Source organism: Nelumbo nucifera, chromosome 7 (assembly GCF_055504915.1).
Source record: "Nelumbo nucifera cultivar China Antique chromosome 7, China Antique-T2T, whole genome shotgun sequence".
NCBI classification, from domain to species: domain Eukaryota; kingdom Viridiplantae; phylum Streptophyta; class Magnoliopsida; order Proteales; family Nelumbonaceae; genus Nelumbo; species Nelumbo nucifera.
This window is the reverse complement of record NC_142655.1, coordinates 22,842,647-22,867,922: the sequence shown is the minus strand read 5'-3', so window position 1 is coordinate 22,867,922 and position 25,276 is coordinate 22,842,647. Positions and strand designations below refer to the sequence as shown.

At 39.5% G+C, this 25,276-nt stretch overlaps 2 protein-coding genes and 1 long non-coding RNA gene across 9 annotated transcripts in view; 2 read left to right on the top strand and 1 right to left on the bottom strand.

Annotated features, from left to right (window-relative positions):
- The first annotated feature begins 7,923 nt into the window (after positions 1 to 7,923).
- On the top strand, positions 7,924 to 12,449 carry LOC104593543 (dihydrofolate reductase). Its single transcript, NM_001422333.1, has 6 exons — positions 7,924 to 8,089; positions 8,794 to 8,886; positions 9,193 to 9,291; positions 9,964 to 10,005; positions 10,673 to 10,904; positions 11,933 to 12,449. Exons 1-6 carry the CDS (start codon positions 7,967 to 7,969, stop codon positions 12,214 to 12,216), a joined length of 873 nt encoding a protein of 290 aa, NP_001409262.1. The 5' UTR covers positions 7,924 to 7,966; the 3' UTR covers positions 12,217 to 12,449.
- Positions 12,450 to 14,710: 2,261 nt separating this feature from the next.
- The window catches only part of CIPK3 (CBL-interacting protein kinase 3), a 28,081-nt gene continuing 17,515 nt past the window's right edge, over positions 14,711 to 25,276 (bottom strand). For 2 of the 7 annotated variants that reach the window (XM_010253446.3, XM_010253444.3), the window contains exons 12-15: positions 17,852 to 17,965; positions 17,690 to 17,746; positions 17,521 to 17,595; positions 14,711 to 15,193 (exon numbers count right to left, since the gene is read on the bottom strand). In XM_010253446.3, the coding sequence (XP_010251748.1) occupies positions 15,113 to 15,193; positions 17,521 to 17,595; positions 17,690 to 17,746; positions 17,852 to 17,965 (327 nt within the window). In that variant the 3' untranslated portion in view covers positions 14,711 to 15,112. Of the gene's footprint in view, positions 15,194 to 16,419; positions 16,533 to 16,623; positions 16,842 to 17,520; positions 17,596 to 17,689; positions 17,747 to 17,851; positions 17,966 to 25,148; positions 25,200 to 25,276 lie in introns of those variants that run through there. The other 5 variants (XR_016078900.1, XR_016078899.1, XR_016078898.1 and 2 more) reach the window with 4 other exon arrangements.
- LOC148790266 (uncharacterized) lies at positions 17,500 to 24,410 on the top strand. The gene is made up of 2 exons (XR_016078902.1): positions 17,500 to 17,615; positions 19,120 to 24,410. It is a non-coding gene; the product is annotated as an uncharacterized LOC148790266 (long non-coding RNA).

Here is a 25,276-nt window from a genome sequence, read left to right as displayed (position 1 = left end):
TGGGGGAGTTTTGCCGACGCTGCTTCCTGCTGGTGACCGTTGGAGGCTCGTCAAACTGGCTGTCCCCAGGTAGCCGTTAGCACTGCCAGCTGGCAAGTTAAACGGACGGCCCCGATGTGATCAAGGCCCATTTAGATGAAGATTCCAAATTTTAAAACAGAAACGGAATAAAAGAAACAAGTGAACGTTTGAATTTTGAAATCCCACTTTTATACTGTATGGTAGGCAAGATTATTCACACTAACCTATCTTTCTCTCTCTCTCTTCTATAATTAGGATTATAAAATAAATGCCTATTAAATATTAAAAATGGATTTTTCTTTTATGACCCAACTTTTCTCTCATGGAATTGGAGCTGTTCCTCACAATGTTCCTTACACCGACCTCACGGTTACATCCCACACCGATCTCACGATTACATCCCACCGTGTATTGTGAATATCTCTCCATAAATAATAAATACAAGCATGGAAGATGTTTTGCTGCAAATAGCTTAGGGATTACTTGTTTGTTGATTCTAAGGAAGCATGAGGTTTGTTTTATTAGCTTTTCATTAGGGGTGCAATTTGGATGAGTTTTTTTGGGAATATGGTAAAATTTGAACAAGCACAACCTGATCCAATGCTATATAAATTCTTCAAATTGGGTATCTAACAAGTTTGCATGCCCCACACCGACCTCATAGCACGTTTTGCCCATGCATCTGAACATTTCTGTGCTCGTAAATTTTTATTCATGGAAAAATGTTCAAAATGCATGGTTGAAACATGCTGTGAGGCCAGTGTGAGGCACGCTCTATGAGGAGCCAGATCTGAACTTGGATCTGAACTTGTATCTTACTTGTAAATTGGGACTTGCTTTTAGTAGGGCAATCGGTCCCCACATAGGGAACCTCTTCTCATGAATAAGAAAGGAGATGTTCCTAATGTATGACGAATTGGGATCTGTTCCTGACAGCCACATCCCACCGTGTACTGGGAATATCTCCGATGAATAAAAAAATACAAGTACAAGAAATGTTTCCCATGTATAACAAATACATGTTATGAGGTCGGTGTGAGGAGCGCTAGAACAGATCCGGTCTCATGTGTGACTGGATTGCCATGTTAACTTAAAAGCAAGTTGACACGCTTTTTATGGCATTAAATCCAGGCTTCCGCACCCCTATTTTCATGGAAACCTTATGACTAGCAAAAATTTTGTGTCACAACTCATTATAAATGAAATTAAAGAAGAAGAAAAAAAAGGAAGCTGTGATGTTATAACCTGGAAAGAAACCTGTAATCTTAATGAATGTGATGCTTTCATGCATGGTTTTTAAAAACGAACTAGTGACCGAATCAGTCAGGGGTCCGGTTACCAGTTCAAACGGTCAGTGGTTTGCTGACCAAAATCAATGGTTTTGAGGGAAAAAGCAGTTTTGGAGGAAAACGAATCAGCCTGACCGGTTTCTGATTTTTCTGGTCTGACCATCTGGTCCGATCCGGTTTTAAAAATAGTGCTTTCATGTTCTCTAGTGTTGGTAGATTTATGAGCATCTTTTTTATGGAATGTCTTAATTAATGAATTAATGGATAAAGTGGTATTCTAATGATCTCTTCTTTTTCCTTCTTTTTCTCTTTTGTCTGTTTGTTTGGTTCTTTTATATAAAAAAGGCCATTACTCAATGTTGGTCCTAATTATTTGGTGTTTAAAAAGAATGAATTGTATGATTCAGACAGTTTCTTTTTTGGAAAATGATGATTTAGCCCAGGATCAGAATTTTTAAGTCCAAAATACAATTGAGGTAGGTGTTAATTCGGAATTGATGCCAATTCATGGATAGGCATTGGTGTATAGAATAGAAGTATTTGACATTTTAAATGTTTATAGATCTGCAATGAAATTCAGAAATTTGCATTGAGGCTATCCATACTTTTCCATTTTTTTTGCACAAAGTGATTATTCTTAAATAAACTCGTATTCTCACGCTTAACAGCTCAGAATTTTACCATTACACCAAGTAATGGCCGCTTGATTAATATTAAATCTTGTTCATGAATGAAAAGCTTAAAAAAAAGAAGAAAAAGAAGAACTAAGAAAATAAAACCACGTACATGACTTTCATGCTATGATAGCATCCACTTGACTAAAGGGGAGATTAGAGACAAGGGGAAATTTGAAAATTTAATTTTGATTGAATGGATTTTGACCATTTGTCATTTCGACATTTCCATGAACAGTTGGAAGCAGCAAGGGAAGATCAATTGATATTATATACAGAACAATAATAAAATTTTCACAGGGATTAGCAAGAAAAAAAAAACCGAAGAAATTGAATCGAAAATTCCAGTTAACCGAATTGATCGGATCAATTTCTATTTCTAGTCTTTTTATCATATAATATAATATTTTATATAATATTATGAAAATTAAAAGACTAAAAAACCAATAAATTGATTGGCTTCAATTCGATTTTGGTTATTGGTTTTCTAAAAATTCAATTTGAACAAAAGACCCACAATTAATCGAATCGCGAGCACCCCAACTTCAAATCACAAAAGGCCTGCCGTTTGTGTGAATACCATGGTTTTTATGGTTAACACCATGGTTGGAAAGCCATGTTCTCGACTTGATCTCATATAAGAAATTGATTCAGTTGAATGACAGTGGCAAGCCAACCCACAAGCACTACAGCCACGGATGAACATTTCAATTGTCATTCATGGAGAAATGCTTCCAATGTGTCTTGTAGCAGATCTGAAATCTTAATTACATATGAGTTTATTTTTGATTTATTGTCAAGATGTCAGTCAATTTAATTCAAGGTGGGGCCATATCTATAAATCAAACTCTTTGATTTTATTATTTCAGCCCATTTCTGCGGCAGTGTCGTAGCAAATGTGGTTGTTACCTTAGATATAGGCCGGTCCCCCATACCATTCCCCCAACTTTAACAACCGCAAAAACAGGAATCAATCCCAAGTCACTGTTATAACCAGCCAAAGACCTTACCAAATCAATTGGCGCTTTTGTGAGCCAACCCAAGTTGCTGACTGGAATTTGTTTTCGTTCCAGTGTACTTAATATCTGGACACGTGGAAATGACTTGCTAACTGGATGATGATTCGGTGTTTTCTGCCACTTCAGTGAGTCAAGTTAGTTTGGATGCCTCAGGCACTTTGGCCAAGACCGAGGTCTCGTGATGGCTCGACCTGCTGAGGTGACACGTAACCATTTCTAGAAGCTAGTCAGTTGTCTCCAATCTCTTCGAAATCATGCCACATGTCCGCAAGCCTTATCTTTATTCCGACTAGTTCAGACGGACTCGATAAGCCTTATCAATTCACAAGAAGCCCATCTCTGAGTGCATAACGGATTCCTAGTAGCATGGGCTGGGGATCTCGGAGGTGTTTTATAAAACCTACGGCAACTCACCTATATAAGGGCGCCAACCCCAAGATCACAAGGTATGCACAATTATTTGCTCACTAACTTTCTAACATATAAGTTTTCAGCTTGCATATCAATTACTAACTTAATCATCGGAGCACCCACACTAGATAAACCACTCCGGGTCCTCTAAGCATCCTTATCTCATAATTCAACCGGCCAACTAAACGAACCGACATCTGAACTGCCCTCTAACTAGGAGCATTCAAATCATGCACCATCAAGAGGTGTGACTATAATCACTTCCACTCTAAATGTAGATGCCCCATTCAACGAATTCATTGCTGCAAGAGGACTTTTCCTGTTGTTTGTAAGTTTAGATCAGAGATTCTTCTTATATGACAATGTCTTTGATCTAGTTCATGCAATGAATGGATTCGGTGATGGCGGTTGTTTTTGATGTGTCGCTGCAGCTCCATTAGCATTTGTAGCAGCATACTCATCATATTCAGCTTCCAGGAAAATGACGTTCAACTGCAGTCATTGCCAGTAGTGGAGGGTCATACAAATCCAAAGGAGCAGTCCAGCCACTACTGATATCAATTGTCATTTCTAAAGGCTGAGATCGTTGGGACGTGATGAAAGAGCACAATCTGTATATGTAATGGATTTCCACGCCTTCCTTTCTTCTAAACCGATTCCTTGGGTGCCTTATTTTTTTTCTTCTCCATATTTTTCAGTCTCTTCTTCAATCAACTCGACAATCTTAATGGCTTACGTTTTCTCTCTCCCTGAACCAGACAAAGAGGTGAAGAGTTCTCCTCGTGTCATCTCCCAAATTTCAGAAGAAGGGTTTCGAAGAACTTGAGGTCATCAACGCTTAGGAGTTGATGAAATATTTCGAAGAGGAAATACCCATTTCAGTATATAAGTGAAGAAAAGCCCCAAACCACAAGGCTTTCTACGAAAAGTTGCAGGGATAGATATTAAGATTCCTTCGAAATTCTTCAATGAGATAAGCTCTCCAAAGAAGCAGTAGAAATTCGCAGGGAAGGAGAACAAGCACCGATGGCGACGTAGCAAGGTTAGAGCGGATCCAATGGAGGTATGTTGTCGTTCATTGTGCCAATGGTGATGCAATTCCTATGTGGCCAGGGGTTTTGATGATAGGGAGAAGTACTGACAGGCCTAATGCAGAATTTTGAATTCTGCTGCAAATCTATAGATATTCAAAAGTTCAAAAACCCACACCCTATGCACTTATATTCGTCTGTGAATTGACTTCAATTCTGAACTGGTCAGGGCTTTGATAGTACGGAGAAGTACGGACATGCCTAATGCAGAATTCTGAATTCTGCTACAAATCTATAAACATTCAAAAGTTCAAAAACCTATACCGTACTTTGGGCCTTTGAATTCTGGCCCTGAGCTGAATGATCATTCTCCCTTGATGATATCTGGGTTGGCTCCATACAACTCGACTTTTCCAATCGAGGTGGACTGGATCCTGATTGAGTGGATCCAATGGATGAGACCAAATTAGCCCCCCACAACGTCCCACAGTACATCCCCGTCATGTATTAAGAACATTTCCCGATGATAATATTATAATTCCTGGTATTATCATCGGGAGATATTCCCAATATACAGCGGGGATGTGCTGTGGGATGTTGTGGGGATTGATTTGAACTCCCCATGGAGGTATGCCGTCGTCATTCGTTGCATCAATCGTGATACGATTCCGGTGTGACTAGGGCTTTGATGATAGCTGGGTTGGCGTCGTACAACCTGACTTTTCCAATGGAGGTGGACTGCAACAGTTTTGCTATCGCTGCCGGTGGTGGAAGGTTGTTTCAGCATAGAGGTTCCAACTTCCAACTTGATTATTCGTTCAAGTCGGTGCATCGAACCGAAGCCTTTCAAACCCATTCTAGAATGATGACATGATGCTCATCGTTCCTGAGCTGTTGGAAGATTATCTGATGGTCTCTGGAAATGTCATTGCCATTGGAAGATCTTGGAATCTCATCTCAACTCACTGCTATTAGAAGCTCGGGTTCAGTTTGGTCAGCATAGTTTAAATTCACAACAGCCTTTTTTTTTAAGGTATAAAGAAAAGAATAATATTGAGTTTTAAAAAAAATTATAGGTGGTGATGTCACATATGCACGGATTATGGTGGAATATTAAGGGATGTTAATAATAGGGATAGCACTAGTCAATTGTTAAAAAACTTAGAAATACTCTTAAGTTAATATATAAACAATAAGAGTAAAGTTAGACAATTAACTAAATTATAAATATGAAAATTTTGAACCTGGGTTGTAGCCCCAACTGGGTAATGTTTTTTTGTCTACTAATAATAATTGGAAGTTAACCCCATCTGTCCAAAGGGGAAACTATTGTTAAACAGGGTACTTACTCCTGTCAAAGAACAAACATTTATAATAGTACTGACAACGGAGAAGGTGGAAGTACTTAACAATTATAAGTAATAAAATGTACTCTATTATCATAATCAGAATAGGAATGGCAAGGGAGTGGGGTTGGGGCCAGGTTTTGCATGCCCCGTTATTAACTCCGAATTCAGATACCCTATACCGTCTCTGCCCCGAACCCCATTAGGGTTAGAAATCCCAACCCCATCTCCGTTCCCATAGGAAAGGAGGATCCACAAATTTGTCAAACCCCGCACCAGTTATTTTTACTTGCAAATTTATTTTTTAGTTCTTTGAAAGTTACCTAAAACTATATAATATAATACAATATAATATAATAATTATGAACTTAGGATAGGTTCAGGGCTGAGGCTGGGGCAGGATGGATAAATACCATCCCTGCCCCATCCCTGGTACCCAACCCACCTTGAGCCCTGATCAGTGGTCAAGAAACATGCCCCCAACCGGGGTGGGGACGGGGCATAACCCCAAGTGGACGGATCAAATTGGCATCTTTAAATCAAATGGTCTCTAATTTCAAAATACTCTATCTAAACTCTTTGAAAGAGTACTCCTTTAAATTAGAGAACTTCTGACCATCAGTCAAAATAAGTTTTCTTTTAAGGCTATGTTTGGTTTGAAAGAAAAGGTAGGAAAACCTATACAAAATTTATAAAAATTTCCCTATCAATCTTTCCTTTTCCTACTTTTTTCTTCAAACCAAACACAGCCTAAAGTCCTCATTTTGGATAATAACTTATGCTGATTTTTAATCCCATCGATCTTCAAAGTGGGTGGGGCCTACTGAATGGTAAGTCTTGAACATGGTTATCTAAAGACAGGTAGCAGAACCCCAGATCAACTATTGATCCTTAGGCCTAATTAATCTTCAAGCTGGGACCTATTAATGAATAATCTCGATCATGTTAATCTAAGGTTGAGTTCTTTAGGTTGTATTTGGTGCAATGCAATTTTATTTATATTAATACAAATGCATGGGAGTGCAAATGAAAAAATGTAAATTCTTGTTTAATTTTGTTCTGTTTTTTACTTTATTCTGTTTCATGTTTTAATATATTTTATTTGTATTGAAATCAAACAAAATAAGCTAAAATTTGAAATAGAAACAAGTGGAATTTACACTCAAATCATTTGCACTGTCATGGTTTTGTATTAGTACAAATTTATTTGCATTACAACCAACTACAGCCCTAGGGACTGAAAATGAAGTTGGGTAGATCATTACATCCTTGAAAATTCTTATTATTTAATTATATTAATAACTAAGAAACAAAATAATAACTCTCTTGGTTCAGTAAATTTAGTTATTATCAAACACCCCTATGATACTATAGGCAGATGGCAAGGGTTCTTTTTTTTAGGCTGCGTTTGGAAACGATGCAAATGGAGTGTAACTCCCGGTTCAGGGTAAATTTGCACTCTGATTCATTTCTGCCTATATTTATGCATTGATAAATGAGAGACCAATGCATATTTACATTGATAGTAAGATGTAAAAGTACATCAATAAAAAAAGTAAATTTGCATTCAAGTGGGCTTTTGATAAAAAAGAAAACATATGCATTATTGGAATTCGTGTTTGTATCCATTATAGCTAAAAATCTGTTTGATAAGAAGATAAATTTATCAGTGCAAAATTAATCCAACTTTACAATTTATATGAACCGTTTTACACTCTACAAATTTGCATTAACACTAATTTACATCATTTCCAAACGCAGCCTTAGTATTTAGTGTTTGGTGATATACGAACCACACTCATAACCTTCTCTCCAAAGTCAATGGTTGTAGGAATCGAATCCATGTCTATGCTAGAGTGAACCAGCTAACATGCCAACTGAGCCACCCTTCAGTTGGAAGACAGGTGGCAAGTTATGGAACCCCAGATCAATTATGTGTCCTTAAGCTTTGGCCTAAGGAAAAATGCTGATTTCAGTGTCAACCTCCCACACGTGTACTTACTAAGTTGAAACGATATTGCACGTGCCAGACCAACTACCCAAGGCGGGTAGCTGGAGAGGGAGAGCTTGGAGGTAGGTGAATTAATGTTGCCTTTATAAAAAATCTCTGCTTTTTACATTTGCTCAATCCAAAACAAAGCTTCTCTTGGATTCAGTTTGTAGAGTTAGTGAAGGATGGAAGGTGGACAAGAGAAGAGAATGAAGATACTCTGCCTCCATGGATTCCGGACCAGCGGGAAATTTTTGCAGAAGCAAATCAGCAAATGGGATCCTTCTATCTTCTCTGAATTTGACATGGTAAATCATACATCTTCCCCCTTTGTAGGTTTATTTCATCGATATCCTTGTCAAAGCAAATTCCCAAGATTTGTAATTCCATCCTCGGCGTCTGATGAATAATTTATTTAGTATATAGGTGGCGCTGCGTTTTCCAATGCGAATGGTTTTTTAGTTGTCAGCTCCAAAAATAAATTGAAAACAGATTATTTCTCAAAACAACGACTTAGAAACATGTTCTTGGTTATATATGTCTCTTCTTTTTAAACCGAAACATGTCCTTTAAATCATATAGAATTTGTACATAAGTTCTAAATTATAATCTAATGGATATTATTTTTCCCTTTCTGTTTTTCTTCTTAAATGGGCTTATGCCTAGTCTAGCCCATGTTGATAGGGTATATTATTGGGCTACAGACTCATCCAACCCCATGTTGATAGTCTAGCCCATGTTGAAGAGTGAAAATCTGTTTTTGTTGTAGAAAACATAGTTTTCGTTTTTTCAAAAACATAATTTGTTTTTAAAAGAAAAACCATCTAATTTTCACTTCTCATAACAATAACAAAGTTAGATAACATGTTTTTGTTTTTGTTTTTGTCCTTTACCCTAACAATTTTGAAAACAAGTGAAAAAAAAAACTCTCCATCCAATTTAGCATTTATTTATCAAGTTTACTTCTTATTGTGTGGTGAATAAAAAGAATAACCTTTTCCAACCATGATAGGTCTTCCCTGATGGCATATTTCCAGCAGGAGGTAAATCAGAAATTGAGGGCATCTTCCCACCACCTTATTGCGAGTGGTTCCAGTTCAACCCGGTAAAGGCTTCTTTTTATTTCCATGGTTTAAAGTATCGATATGCTCGATATGTGCGTATAGGCGTATCAGGTATATCAGGTGTTTCGGTGTTTTATAATTGTTTTTTTTTTTCCAAAAATATTTCAGGGGTCGGTTTCAGGCTTGCCTACCCCCTGAAAGTGCCAAAATTCCAAAACACCCCTTATTTAAGCTTTCAGAAAACTAATGATACAATACGATACGCCCCATCGAAATTTTGAACCGTGGGTATTTTTTTCTATTCATGTTCATTTATTCCAATTATTAAGTTTGATTCAATTGTTCAGGATTTTACTGAGTACACCAATCTGGATGAGTGCATCTCCTACCTTTGTGATTTCATAATGAAAAATGGTCCCTTTGATGGACTGCTTGGCTTCTCTCAGGTATGCCTCTTCTACTATTATAATTTATAATCGGACAGTATGGTCCACCCATTATATGATCGGACATTATCATCGTTGAATCATGATAAATAGGTCCAATCAAATTTTCGCAAAAGCTCAACTGACCTGGCTATGTATAAGGCTGTAATAGTATCCAGTTGTCTGAATTCGAATTTAGTTCATTTATAATTAGATCAAATATGGATTCACCTCTATATGATCTGATATAATTCGATTCGATTCAATTTAAATATATATATGTTCATGCATACTTAAGAATGTTGTTGTGTTTTGATTAAATTGATGTAAATTCAAGTATCAAGTAATTTCCAATTCATTTTGTTCATGAAATATAATGTCGAAGTCATTTTTATTTCATTTTGTTAGTAATATATAATATTTTGACCATTTTTAGTTTAATTTATTTATAATATTCAATACTCAATTACAATCCGAATTCGATTTAAATCTGATGGATATGATCTAATTTAAATTTGAATATAAACGAATCAAATTCGGATTTACCAATATCCAATTCGATTTGATCCGTCTGCAACGCTTGTTTGTTATATGAAAAACTTGCTTCTTGCATGTTTTAGTCATTACAGAAAACAATGGACCCTTGATTGAATTTGCTCAGTTTGGTGACTTGACTGACTGGTTCATTCTCAGGGTGCAACACTGTCAGCGCTTCTTTTGGGCTACCAAGCTCAGGTGAGATATCATCATCAATCTATGATTGAGTTTTGCTTTCAAGGGCCTCAGAATGGAATGGTGAAAAGTCTACATGCTTGAGAATCAATATCATCTAATTGACGAGCCAGGGGCCACTTTTTGATTTGGCCATGCTTAAGTCTCAAATGTTGGCCTGTGAGATGATCCTCATTCATTGTCAAATATGCATTGACAGTGGTCTGACTGAGAAGAGAGGTGTCATTTGTAGGTAGACCTGTTCATAAGCCGGGCTTAGGGCCAGACCCATTCAAATTTTGATAAAAGTCAAGCTCGAGCCAAGGGGCCCATTTGATAACAGCCGAAATGGTTAAACTGAATGACTTATCGCTTTGTCTTTTTGTCTTTGGGGGGGTAATCGATCCCCCTCCCTTAGCCCCCCAACCCTGGTGGCAGTGGGGTTTGACCCCAGGTCTCTAATACAAGGAGTGAGAGAACCTACTAACTGAGCCACCATCAGTTGGTGAAGCTGAAGCTGGTTGATTACTATATCTTTGTTTATTTCATTATTCAATTATTTTGTCTATGAAAAGACAAAACAAGTCATTTAATTCAGCCACTTCAGCTATTATCAAATGGTGGTTAAGTCACCTTCGTAAAGAATAGAAGTTTTATTCAGAACTAAACCTGTGAAGAATGATTGTAACAGGGAAAGCTGTTGAAGGAGCATCCCCCCATGAAACTATTTGTATCAATTTCTGGGAGCAAGTTCAGGGATCCAAGCATATGTGATGTCGCTTATAAAGACCCAATCAGGGTGAGATCAGTTCACTTCATAGGAGCCAAGGACTGGTTGAGAGTGCCCTCTGAAGAACTTGCAACTGCCTTTGATAAACCCCTGATCATAAGGCATCTCCAAGGTCACACAGTCCCCAGATTAGGTGGGTAACATGTCCTTCACCTTCCAAAGTTTCCAATGCTTAAATAACTTAGTATATGTTTGGCATCGATGCTGCAGATACTCTCAGAAAATGGTGCTTCTAACTCATACATCAGTAGCACGGTTTTCTGTTTTTTCTTTTTTTCTTTTTTTTTTCTGTTTGGAAACGTTGCTGCCAGGTAGGAAGTTTCCTGGAGCAGTAGCAACACTTTTTGTTTGGTACCACCGTACCAGTGCTCCATATCTGTTTTCAGCACTGGCACCCATTATAGAAAGTCCACGTCACTGTTACATCATGTCCTTATTGGCAGCAACGAACTGCAATCTGAGAAAACATCAAATTTGGCGTTGCTCCAAACCACACCTTCTCCATTTCCAAGATGTGGCTTGAAGCACCATTTTTTATGGAAAAATGATTCCAAACATATTGACATTTCCTGAAGCACCGTTTTTTTTTTCAACGTGGCACTGATGTATCACCATTTTCTGGAGCAACGACATCGATGTCAAACAGACGCATAATCCACTGCATCAATTAGCATCACAACCATGTGACAGCAGGGGTTCAGCCCCTGGGACTTGACAATTGAAGCAAGTGAAATATTCCCAATTTGGAGTCCTTAAACAATAGAAGTTTAAGCTCATTAGTATGACATGAGTCCTTATGACACTGTGGAAACCCTAGTGCTAGGCAATTTATGCTTGAGATAGCACTCACAGAACTCCTCTTTATCATTACATCAATCATGTAGAGAACCCTAGCTCATAATTTACCCTTTGACTGCACCTTAATCACAACTTCACAAGGGTGAATTATGCCCTAGTTCATAATGACCACATTGCCCAAACATGTCCTAAGATTTAATGTGATATGCTACTAGTGTAGTACTGTTTCCCTGAGAGCATATCTTGCTAGTTTTTTCCCTCTCTAAATGCTTAATTTAGTGATTGAGTTAGTGCATCAAAGTCAGGTCCTTCATCAACACTATAGCACTACTGAAATTCTATTGACAAATGATCGACTGACAGATGAAGCGGCCACTGAGCAGTTAAGAGGGTGGACCAGTGAAATCATCCAAGGTATTGATGTTTCAGACAACATACATGGGCTACAACTACAAAATGGGGAAGCAAAGGCTACAGAGAATGGCATGCCAGAAGCAGTTCAAGAAACTGATAAAACTGAGAAAAATCCATCAGACCCCAAAATTGAGAATAAGAAATCTGAGCTAGAAGATGCCCTTGAGAACAAGAAGACTGAGAACGACCTTGTGGAACTGAAGACCAATGAAGAAATCAAGGTAGAAGCATAAGGTGGCTTTGCCATTCCAGAAGGCTATTAGAAATAAAAAAAATAAAAAATAAAAAACAAGGCGGTGTTTATGACTCTACTGTTTGGGTATAATTATAAATCACCTATATGAAGTAATTAGTTAATAATCCTCTAGTGAGAAAGGGGCATTTGTATCCAACTATCTATTTTGTTTAGGATCCACCATCCATTGATGAGTCTTCAAGTTATTTAAGTTGGGTTTTTTGTTTGATTTAGGGGATTGGATAGGCTTTGGTTTGTAATTAAATAACACATTATTATTATTATTATTATTATTATTGTTATTATCTTTTAATGAAAGACAAATTCTATTATCATTTTCTTTTCTCTTTTTCCACTGTGAGCAATCCTGTTCTTCAAACTGTTGAAAACCATCGGGGTTTTAGTAGCCCAGCTCGTTGCCTGCATCATTGCTTTATCATACATGTTGTAAGCAAGGCTGATTCTCATGTGGGCATATGGGCTGATTCACATATATGCTGTTTATGGGCTTTAGTTATTGGGCCCAATAGTGTTTTATGTCTTTAGTTACCGCCCCATTCTGTTTATTCTCTTCTCTTCTTCTCCAAACCTTTCTCATTCTTTCTAGGTCTGAAAACAACTGATATTGTTGTTACTAGATTTTGCAATGGGGTAAATAAGGAATTAGTAGAGTTAGAGTATGGTTGAGGGTCCCATCCACAAGCACAAAAGATGTTGGAGGCCCTGGGTGTGGTCCCATGAGCAAGGACTCTAACGGTTAAGTTAGCCAACGTAATTGGGAAGCTGAGGTGATAAACTAGTGCAAGAGCAAAGGATACCAGTGTTTCCTGGCCTACTTATATGCAGAGAGCTATTGAATAACAGATTGATGAGGCGATGTTAGTAGTCCAGCCCCAATAGTAGAGAGAGGTGGGTCCTAAAGCAGTCGAACTTATTGCACTGAAGGGGCTAAGCCGTCTAAGTTGGAGGGCATCCTTAGGCTTGTAAACGTGGAGAGGATATGCCAATAGTATAATATTTTCGATAGTACATGATTAGGCTCCCTGAGCATCAGCCAGGCCAGGTTGAGACTACCCTTCCACCCCTTAATCTCCAAGGTCATGAACCATTATGGGATCACCATCAGTCAATTGTCCCTAAACGCCATTAGAGACAAGAAGCTCGGGACCTTTAGAGAAACAGCATAGAGGCCCTACAAGAAGCAGGCAGAATGACCTAGGGAGGAGAGGATGGTCTAATCGGGCAAAACTACCGCCTAGGTAGGTAGGAAGATCATCTACGTCCACTCCAAAGTATACTCCCTAAGGACCCTAACCTATTTCTTCACCCTTGGATTTCGTCAATGTCACCTTTCAACCCGAGGCCGCCTCTTATCTAGTTTGGTAGCAAAAGTCACCTCCTAGCCATTTGATTTATTGCCCCGAGAAGTTGATCAAGATCACTGATACCATCAACAATCAAAAGATCACTCGGGAGCTAACTCATCAAGGTTGCATCCTTCCCAGTGATAGGAAATCCTCGACCGAGGGGCGAGGAGCAATGAGCAGATTGAAGTTTGATGAACATGACTTGGGAAAGAGGTGCCGAGGTATGGGTTGTCTACACTTTAAATCTTGTTTTTTGAAGTTAGGCAATGCTAACCATGGTGTTGTGTAGGCTCTTTTGGCAATCATCGGTCTCTACAATCGGGTTACAACCTCAGGACAAGCCCTCAAAGAGTTAAAACACGTAGAGGGATTAACTCATTAAAGAGAGGGACCAGGCCAAGGCTGAAACTCACAGCTTGGAGGCCCTCAAGGTGGAGCACCGGGAAGAGAACACTTAGCTTCAAGAGTGGTTGAAAAAGGTAGGTGAGGAGATGCACACCAAAGTTAAGAGGAAAGCATCACCATGGTTGAGATGAAGCTCGCTAATGTCAAGGCTAGGATGGAGACTATTGAGGGGTACGCCGACTAGGTAAAGGAAGAGATAGCTGAGGCCAAGGCCATTGGGGTGGTTGGGTACATGGCCTTTGAGCATTACAAGCAAGACATTTTGACTATGACAGTAAATCATACCTCAATGGGTTCTATGTTTGCCAGGAGTAGGTGCTGTCTAGCGATCCTTCCCAATTGGACAAGAACAAGCTTGACCCCTTTCTCGATGCTGAGGACAAGGTTATAGGTAAGAACAGGACCGGGGGCAGCGGTGAAGGGATAGCCAAGGCCCAAAGTTATATAGGCAACGCCAGCTCTGGTGGGGGCGTGGCCAAGGAGAGGTCTGGCACAACTGTTCATCTATTTTGTTTCAATAAGTTTATTTACCATCCAAAAATAAAAATTTTTCATGGATCACTCAACTCTTGTTGGTAGATGATGGTAAAAAATAGGGTTTCTCAAGAGTGATATATTGCAACTTGCAAAATCTGGTTTCTCATCTTTAATTGTTACCTTTGCTTCACCTCTCTCTCTCTCTCTGCTTGCTAAAGAATCAATATGAACACTTAGAACTTGATCAAATTCTAGTTGCAATCCATTTTCAGCCTCTGAACGATTTATATACTGTCTGAATTTTCCAAGCATTACTATTGTATGTTTTGTAGTACATAATCATAATCTAATAACTGTCAGGAAATCCTTTTACAAAGAACCTTTCTTTATTCATGTTTCATCATGAAATTCACACATTCAAGCTTCTTGACAAATACAAGCAGAACTTCTGGAGGAACTAACCTATGTTTTCCAGCAATAATAATACGGAAAACAAAGGTAAAGCCATGCCCACACCGATTTCTAAGGGGAAAATACAAAAAAGAAGAAATAATATACTAAAAGATTAAAAAATTGTAGCAGGCATGAGTACAATATCTAACAAGGTATCTTGCCGAAGAGATGATCATCATAGCTTCTCTAACATTAACCTCCATTCACATCTTGCATATCATCTTCAGTTTTCCAAACCACATCCTTTAGGCAGGTTGAAAGATTTTTATAGAACTGCAAGGAGGCATAGGTTAAAATATTTTTAGGAGAACCAGAAGCAATTTTTAGCAGGGATATTATGCAATGACAAATATACCTCTTTCGGTCTTTCCTACTGAATATAAGGGCATAGATGAATGATTTCAAATGCTTGTTGGTCTTTTATCCTTATGGTAAACCAAGGATATATTTAGAATAATCTAAGCTCAGAAATATTAACTACATGACTGAGCCAGAAAGGGGCCACTCAGGAGCCAAGGTATATATAACACACATCATTCCCTTTCCAAATTACCACTAATAGTCACAGTAGACGTGCATAAAATATTAATGATGGTTCATGAAACACAAGAAACAATGAATTGACCATCTCATCAATTGCTGACCCAATTCCTCATTTTCATCCAATGAATCAAGCAAATGGATATGGTTGTCGGGTGTCCATTTTGAACCTTTTTTATTTAGATTCTTTTTTACTGAATAAGGACAATTGCTTGGTGCAGTGGTAAAAATCTCAGGTTGACAAACATAAAGACATTGGTTCAAGTCTGAGATTGGATACTTTGTGCAGAAAGAAGAAAAAGAAAGAGAAAATGTCAAAGGTTAGGTCCATATCCAGTCTACCCCTCCCAAGACCCCAGATAGCTAGGAGCCTAGGACCAACATTGGGAAATTACCTTTTTCTCTAATGAAAGAGTTTTCTAAGGTAAAGTATTCTAGGATACCAATTTTAGGATGATTCTTGGGACCACCATTTTATTAATTCAAAGAGAACTGCTGTAAAACCGACTTGTGTTACTCATGACCCAGAAAGGGTTCAAATAGATTACAACCAAAGCACCAAAACTAAAACTAAATAAGCAGACAACTATGCCAGATCTATGTATGATTGTAATGCCAATTCAACGAGTTGGGATCTCCTACCAACAAAACACGTTCCAAGCCCCTACCAACTCCATCTAACACCGCATATCTCACCATTAGTCTGGGACCCACCATAAAAGTGGGATCTGACATGAATGAGATGTGTGGTATCAGATCATGTTGGTAGGGAGTTCAGAGTTGGAACGTGTTTTGTTGATAGGAGATTTGGACTCCAATTCAACATACCTCAAGATATCTTCCCAAAGTTGGAAAATGCCATTCTACCAAGTCTTACAAAAAATACAGAACACCCAATACCCATATTTCTCAACATATTTTAAGCTGCTATGTAGAATTTTAAGACGTCCGAGTTTCACCTTGAGATGGGTACACCAAAGATTCCAATCCAATATCGAGGCAATCTTTGGATGGCTTAGATCCTAGGGACAATCACCAAATTAATGACCTTCAGGATTGTCCTAATATTTACCTACAAAGAATAAGGAAACTCTGGATGTCAAGCGTTAAATGGCATAACTATTCAAGGTTAGGAAAGTGAAAGAATTAGAATTTGAGATCACCTTGTCCATCCGGTTCCTCAACATTGTTTCACAACTTGGTATCAAGATCTGATTAGAATTTGCAGTGGATGATTGCCTCTTGCTATCTACCCACTAGACATGAAGCTTTGTTCCTGGGGTGTTTATTTTAGGTGGTTCTAAAGGTGTTGAAAAGGTGATTTCAGAAACCAGATGAACACAGACACAAGAATCAGAATCTGACACGTCCAGGAGTCTGTCTTGGCAAGATGAAAAAAAGGACTTGTTGACATGTCTATAAACATATATAAACTGCAAAAATATTCCATATTTTGTTGAATTTTAACATTAATGCTAACCGTTCATTTATGACAAATAAGCAATAAGAGAAAGGAAAATGTCACATAGAAATGTACAACAATCCATGAAGTGTCTAGCAGACACTTCATGTACTTAAGAGAGTCCATGCAACACTGGCTATAACTAGACAATGTTTAACAGATTTTAAGAGAAGCAATTATTTCTTTTGAGTGCTTTTCCCTTGATGTTTTAGAGGTATTTGAGATGGATTAATAATCCACAAAGGATTTCCAAGAAAGAAAAAAAGAATCTATAATTTTTTTTGGGTAGAACTATTTTCACAAAAACAAAGTAGTCTCCATGAAATCAGAAACGTGAAGGTATACCACTTGTGACAAATGACAATGAAGGACTTAAGCTTATTAGTAACAATAGGTTATGACACACTGCACATCAAGAATTCTTCTCAAACTAAACTGGTATGACAGCAAACTCATACTATATCTCTAATGGAAGGAACTACTTAAATATCCAAAAATTACCATATACAATATGAAAACACAACTTACAACTGTATGCCATGTGATTAACTTCTCTATGTATCATGTATTTTTCTCCAAAACCAGAGGAAGAGGGTACCTTGTGGAACTCCAAAGTGTCTCCTTTCGCTTTTCGTACCTCAACCATATGAAGAGAAGGTGCCACCTGGAATACCTGAGCAAATGGAGGATATTGTAAGTATGTTTTTGTAATTGAAACAAATTTTGTAACTTCATTTTTATCCAGTATCTCTGTTTCAAATAAATACCTCTGTAGCGACATTCAAGTTTCCCTTCCTACCTGCTTTTATATTTTCCAGCCTCATCTGAAACAAAGCATATACTTTTTAATGACACAGATTGGGTCTATGAATATTATCTTACAGGAAGTTCCAACTGGGCATGTAATATATGGCATACACTTTCCTTACCTTGTAGTTTTTCTTGTGAACATCAAATCCAAGAGGTTTTGCAGCTTCTTCAATCTTATTGATAATTTCATCTGCAGGAGATTTTGATGTAAATCTTGTTTCCCTCTTGAATTCCTGTCCAGATGAAATAAATCTTAAATAGTAACCCAAGCATAAGAAATAAAAATGAAATACTGTTAACAACTTTCTGGAAAAAATAGAATCTTAAAAGTTTGTCTTTGAACATGGTTAAAATTCAATCAATGAGCAGAGATCATGTAAAGATGTCAAATATCATGGGTACAGCTTCATATATTAGAACACAAATGATTCATCTGATAAGCTAACCAAAAAATAATCAATATATTTGATTGTCTCCAACTAAAGACATTTGGACTTTCTTTTTCACTGTTCATAAGCCGTTGCATTAAACAAAAGTCACCCCAACGAAATTAAAATGAAGATAATGATAGATATAAATCCCCCATTCCTTCAGATTCATCTGAAAATTTACATAAAATCCCCTATAGGCAGGACCAGTTTTCAAAGCTCCACATTGCTGAAAAAATTGACACGGGAAAATGAGGATATCTCAAGGATATATCATACTTGAAATAATGGAAAATATGAATAAATAGGGAAAACATTAATAGGAAATTGACAAACTAGTAGATGTGCATAACTAGTGACATAAAGATAAGATCCATCAAAACCCAAAATATAGCTATCTAAATTTTTTGTTTTTCATTTTTACAAGGTATAAAGTGTATTAAACAGAAAGGGCCAATTACATTACTAGAAACCATGGGCTGCTTATTTTCTTCTCTTTTACAATTTTCTTGGATTAGCAACAGAAAAACATTTTATTGTTAGATAAATCTAAACTCTAAAAGAACGTAAGTAAATACCCTAAAGATTTGCAATAGAAAGATGATCATAGGCATTGTATTTGTGTCATTTTTAAGAATGCCTCTCTAAGGGAAAACATAGAAATACAGAGAAAAACTACATATTAAATTTTTACATCATGACTAATGTTGCTTTACAAACCAAATTTTACAAAGGCCAGAAGAAACCCTAATTTATCTGCAGATATCTTCCTCTCCTTCCCATTGTGGGATCTCTAATAGCCACTCTCCCTCTACCTCACTAGTTTAGAAGAATATGTGCAATTATGGGATTGTCTTAATTTTATGTACTTATTTGTATTTTAGAATAGTGGAGTTGCCTTAGTTATTTCACATGTTAGCATTTGTAATGGTCTTAGGGATGTTTTGGTCATTTTGCAGGTTCCTTGTAGGATCATGTACACGAGTGATTCTTCTAGTCATATGTTGGGACCCAAACACTCCCTCCGAACCCAACTATAGGAGTGGAGCAGGCCACCACCGAGCAGCATTTCACTAGAAGACAGAGAGGCTAGCATGACACGCGGCAAAGCCTCCCGGAGTTAGTTACACTGCCACCAGAAGATATTCTCTCCATGATTGCATACATGTAGGCCAACTATATAAGGCCCTGATCATGTAATAAGTGGCGTGAATGAGTATCCCTTTCATCTCTCTCTCTGAGTCATTTTCTTCCTACCTTTCCCCTTTCCCTCCCATCTTCTGTTTCAGGAGGTTAAGCCACCCTTGAAGGGGCTTCCGAGGTGAATGGTAACTCATCAAATTAGTATCAGAGCCAGGCTATTCAAATCCCAGGCTTTCACGATGCCACAAACACGTTCCACTACCGTGGATGAAAGGGTCGACCAACTTGAGGTTGGATTTCACCAGGTGTTGAACGAACTCAAGGAACTCAAAGTGGTCGTCTCCAGCTTCGTCTCTCAACAATAGTTTGGCGAGACCAGTCACCTAGCAGGAGCGGAAGCCTCTGCTTCTAGTAGCCAAAGAACAGGGGATTACCCCACTGGAAAAGTCACTAAGATCAACTTTCCCAACTATTCCGGTGGAGATCCCATTCCTTGGATCTTCTGAGCAGAAAGATATTTCGAATACCACGAAACTCCCGCACACCAACATGTCTCCATCACCTCCATTCATCTAGAAGGAGACGCAATTCTATGGCTCCAGTGGTATCGCCGGAATCATCCCCAAGTAACTTGGGCGGAGTTCACCGAAGCTTTGTGCATCCGCTTTGGGCCGACGGTGTTCGTGGACTACAACGAGCTGATCACCCGGTTGAAGCAGACTGGAACGGTAGCAGAGTACCAGCTCGAGTTCGAGTGGATGGCAACCAGGGTACACAGTTGGCCGAAGAAAGCCTTAGTAGGATGTTTTATGGGAGGTCTCAGAGAGGATATCCGTCTGGAGGTGAGGACTCTCCGTCCGGCGACTGTCATGGCTGCGGTGGGATTGGCTTGCCTGCAAGAAGAAAGAATTGACAACCTTCGTAAAGCTACCAAACCGACCTGCCTGAATTTGAGGACTCCTCCACGGGTCGATCAGCAGTCCATGAAACCGGCTAGGGATCATCAGAAGCCCATATTGCCCCAGCCCACTATGCCCTTCAAACGTCTCTCATGGGCTGAGATGCAAACCCGATGCGAGAAAGGCCTTTGTTATAACTATGATGATAAGTTTGGACCGGGCCATAAATGCCGGGTCCAGCGGGTGTTTCTCCTACACACAGAGGAAGAGCCGAAAGAGACAGACCCAAAGCACTTAAATGATTGTGAACTAATTCCAAACGGACCAGAACTTGACGGGGCCGAGATCTCGTTACACACCCTCATGGGCCTCAACTCTCTTCAATCCATGCACGTAGAAGGAAGATTGGTGGGCCAGACCGTGATGGTTTTGATTGATAGTGACTCTACCTTGAATTTCATCACTTGCCGTTTGGCTAAGCAGCTAGGTATGACCATACAACCCACTCCTCTCTTTTCAATCAATGTGGCTAATGGGAGTCAGATGTCGTGTAATGGTGTATGTAAGAAGGAAAAAATCCTCATACAGGGCCATAATTTTGTGGTGGATCTCCACCCATTAGATTTCTCGGGGGCTGATATTATTTTGGGGGTTCATTGGTTGCGTGGCCTGGGCCCTGCTCTATGTGATTGGGCCAAAATGACAATGGATTTTCACTAGGACGGCCAATCTTGTCATTTACAAGGGGTGCGGCCCCCTAGTCCACAAAGTGACACTTTAGCCTCCACGGTACGGGCCTCCAAGGGTGTTGGCCAACCCATATTTAGGCACTTAGGCCTTCGGCCCATAGTCCCAATTTTAGACAACCAGCGCTGTGTTCACCCCATAGAAGCCCAACACAAGGCCTTATGATCGATACTCGATCAGTTTGGCGATGTATTCAAGGAGCCGAACCAATTACCTCCACCCCGGGCTCGTGATCATCAGATACCTCTCTTACCCGGTTCTAATCCGACCAATGTGAGGCCATATAGATACCCTTACTTTCAGAAGCTGGAAATTGAGAAGGCAGTGAGAGAACTATTGGAAAAAAGGCATATATAGACCAGCACCAGCCCTTTTTCATCTCCTATACTCTTAGTAAAGAAGAAGGATGGTAGTTGGCGCTTTTGCGTAGATTACCGGGCCTTGAATCAGATTACTGTGAAGGACAAGTTTCCTATACCCCTCATTGACGAACTACTGGATGAGTTAGGAGAGGCACGAGTGTTCTCCAAATTAGACCTACGGTCCAGGTATCATCAGATTCGGGTCCACCAGGCTAACATCCACAAGACGACCTTTAGGACCCACGATGACCATTATGAGTTTTTGGTTATGCCTTTTGGACTCACAAACGCCCCCTCCACCTTTCAGGCCCTCATGATTGACATCTTCAGGCCATTTCTAAGGCGATTTATTCTGGTGTTTTTCGATGATATTCTGGTGTACAACAGGGATTGGGACACACATATGGAACATCTGAAACTCACCCTCACAACTCTAAAGGGGCTAATGTTACATGCCAAAATGACAAAGTGTTCCTTTGGACAAGGACAAATTCAGTACTTAGGCCATGTGGTTGCAGCAGGTCGGGTCATGGAAGACACAGAAAAGGTAGACGCCATCCAGAAGTGGCCCAAGCCCACTACTGTAAAGGCTCTGCGGGGCTTTCTTGGGCTTACCGGATATTATAGGCGCTTCATTAAGGGGTATGGGCTTATGGTTGCCCCTCTAACGCGTCTATTAAAGAAGGATTCCTTCAGTTGGACTGATAAAGCCCAACAGGCTTTTGAAGACTTGAAGACAACAGTTTCCAACCCTCCAATCCTCACTCTTCCAGACTTCTCTCAGCCCTTTGAAATAGAATGTGATGCGTCGGGTGTAGGAGTAGAGGCTGTCTTGATGCAAAAAGGGCAGCCCATTGCTTATTTCAGCAAGGTTCTCTCAGCAGCTCACCAAAGTCAGTCCACTTATGTCAAAGAAATGATGGTTGTGGTCATGGCAGTGCAAAAGTGGTGTGCATACCTATCGGGATGCCAATTTGTTATTAGGACAGACCAACGAAGTTTGAAGTACATAGCAGAGCAAAGGGTGCACACCCCGGAGTAGCAAAAATGGCTTAGTAAACTGATGGGCTTTGACTACCTCATAGAATATAAGCCGGGGCCCGCAAACAGAGTAGCTGATGCCTTGTCACGAGTAGAAGAGTTAGCCCATCTGACTTGCTCTTAGCCCAGCTTCCCTTTGTTTGAAGCTATACAGCAAGAAGCCAGGTCTGATCCACAGTTGCAGGTCATTAGAGATAAGTGGAGGCGAGACCCTTCACAAGTTGCTGATTACCAAGTTGTGGGGCTTGATCTTTTCTTTAGGGGTCAGTTTGTTGTTGCCCAGAATTCGGCCCACAAAGCTAAACTGCTAAGTTTGTTTCATGACTTCGCCTTAGAAGGGCACTCAAGGGTGCTACAGACCCTAAAGAGGCTCAGCAGCCACTATCATTGGGTAGGAATGCATAAGGATGTATTACAATATGTATCCGAATGCCAAACCTGCCAACAGCAGAAATACTCGTCACAGTCTCCCGCTGGCCTTCTACAACCTCTCAAGATTCCAGATCAAGTGTGGGAAGACCTTTCCATGGACTTCATCATGGGTCTTCCTCGTTCTGCAGGAAAGGAGGTTATCATGGTAGTGGTTGACCGTCTCACCAAGTATAACCATTTCTCTGCATTACCTCACCCTTACACCGCAGCAATGGCGGCTAACATCTTCATCCGGGACGTCGCCAAGCTGCATGGAACCCCAAGATCCATTGTCTCAGATCGGGACCCTGCTTTCCTAAGTTCATTCTAGAAGGAATATTTTCAGTTGCAAGGAACCCAACTGCATCCCTCCACGAGTTATCACCCGTAGACTGATGGGCAAACTGAAGTTCTTAATCATTGCTTGGAAGCCTACCTTAGATGTTTCATAGGGGAAAAGCCTCAACAGTGGGTTCACTGGCTTCCGTGGACAGAATACTGGTACAATTCAACTTATCATCCGGCTATTGGAATGACACCCTTCAAAGCTCTTCATGGCAGAGAACCTCCTCCCATATTACCTTACGAATATGGGTCATCCAAGGTGGCAGAAGTAGAGACCCGTCTAATTGCGAGAGACGAGATTCTTAGATTGCTTAAGTCCAACTTGACAAAAGCCCAATAGCGAATGAAGGCCCGCTATGACACTCACCACCGCCCGTTAGAATTTCAGGTGGGTGACTTCGTTTACCTTAAGCTCCAACCTTACCGCCAGATCTCAGTAGTAAGACGGGCTTGGCACAAGCTAGCACTCAGGTATTATGGGCCTTATAAGGTACTGGAGACAGTGGGCCTTGTTGTTTATCGGTTGGACCTCCCTGCAACCTCAAAGCTTCATCCAGTGTTTCACATCTCACTTCTTAAGAAGGCGGTGGGAAATCATACACCTATCTCACCCAACTTACCCCAATTCACTGAAGAAGGGGACATTGACACGGAGCCTATCAGAATTGTGGATTTCCGTTGGGTTCGACGAGGTGGTCAGGTTGTGCCAGAAGCTAAGGTAGAATGGGCTTGGCTTCCTCCAAATGATGCCACTTGGGAACCTTATCTTAGGCTGAATGAGAGGTTTCCAAACCTAGACCTTGAGGGCAAGGTCAATGCTAAGGGGGGAGGAATTGTTGGGACCTAAACACTCCCTCCAAACCCAACCATAGGAGTGGAGCAGGCCACCACCGAGCAACATTTCACTAGACGACAGAGAGGCTAGCGTGACACGCGGCAGAGCCTCCCAGAGTTAGTTACACTGCCACCAAAAGATATTCTCTCCATGATTGCATACATGTAGGCCAGCTATACAAGGCCCTGATCATGTAATAAGTGGCATGAATGAATATCCCTTTCATCTCTCTCTGAGTCATTTTCTTCATACCTTTCCCCTTTCCCTCCCATCTTCTGTTTCAGGAGGTTAAGCCACCCTTGAAGGGGCTTCCGAGGTGAGCAGTAACTCATCATCATATCAGTTATGTTTAACTTTAAAAAGGGAATTTTGCTGATCCTATATGTGTGTGTATGTTTTGAATTAAAAACATGGATAATGATATTCTATGTGAAAGTTTCCTTATTGTTGCAATGGTAAGTGATTCCTATAAACCTTCGAGTGATTCTAGGTGCTTGTTGAAACACTTTGGGTTTCAATTATTCTTTCATTCTCTTACTTCCTCTACAAGTTTACTATTCTAGCATCAATCGGCCATCAAAGACCTGGTGAAAAGACTTACCAAGCATTCATCAACAATTCAACATTCATAAATTGATAAAAAATTAATTCAACATTCATAAAGGTTTAATATTGATCCCAAATACATTTTTTCATCAATTTTCTCAATGTGTAAAATTTCCCATCTCATTGGTTTCATCTTTGTAACAAACCACCTACTGGTCCTACCAAACTTCATCCCAAAACTCTACCTAGAACCCTAGTTTCCATAATCTTTCAGCTTTTCTTTACAAAGAATATTTTATAATTATGTACAAAATCTACTCAGGACTTCCAAAACTAGTTGCCCTTGCAAAATTTCATTGAAAAAAGTTTAACCATAAACCTATTTTTCTCAACTTGAGCTTTTCATAGTTTTGGGGCAAACTTGCAATTGGTGATTAAACCTTAAGACCCTTCCTATGTATCCCACCTATTCTAATGACTGCACTAATGGAATGAACCTAGTGTAAGAAGAAGTCTCTAACAAAGTATGTGGAAAACCAAAGAAACATGAGTTTAATTGGTAAAAAATGAAGGAAACATGGCTCTTGATAGAGTAAAATGGCATAACTGCATTCATAAGCTGACCCCAAATAGTTTGGATCAGTACATTTAAAACCAACCTGGAAACAAAGCCTCTTTTCCGTCCAGGTGGCAGGTCAATGGTTCAACCTCTGACATCATAAATTAAATAAAAAATATATAAAAACGGATAAAAATGCAGAAAACATAGAAAATTACAGAAAAATGG

Coding starts and splice junctions, on each gene's coding strand:
- LOC104593543 (NM_001422333.1), top strand. CDS start 7,967: ATGGAAGGTGGACAAGAGAAGAGAATGAAGATACTCTGCCTCCATGGA. Junction 8,090..8,793: donor TCTTCTCTGAATTTGACATG/GTAAATCATACA, acceptor CAACCATGATAG/GTCTTCCCTGATGGCATATT. Junction 9,292..9,963: donor GACTGCTTGGCTTCTCTCAG/GTATGCCTCTTC, acceptor GTTCATTCTCAG/GGTGCAACACTGTCAGCGCT.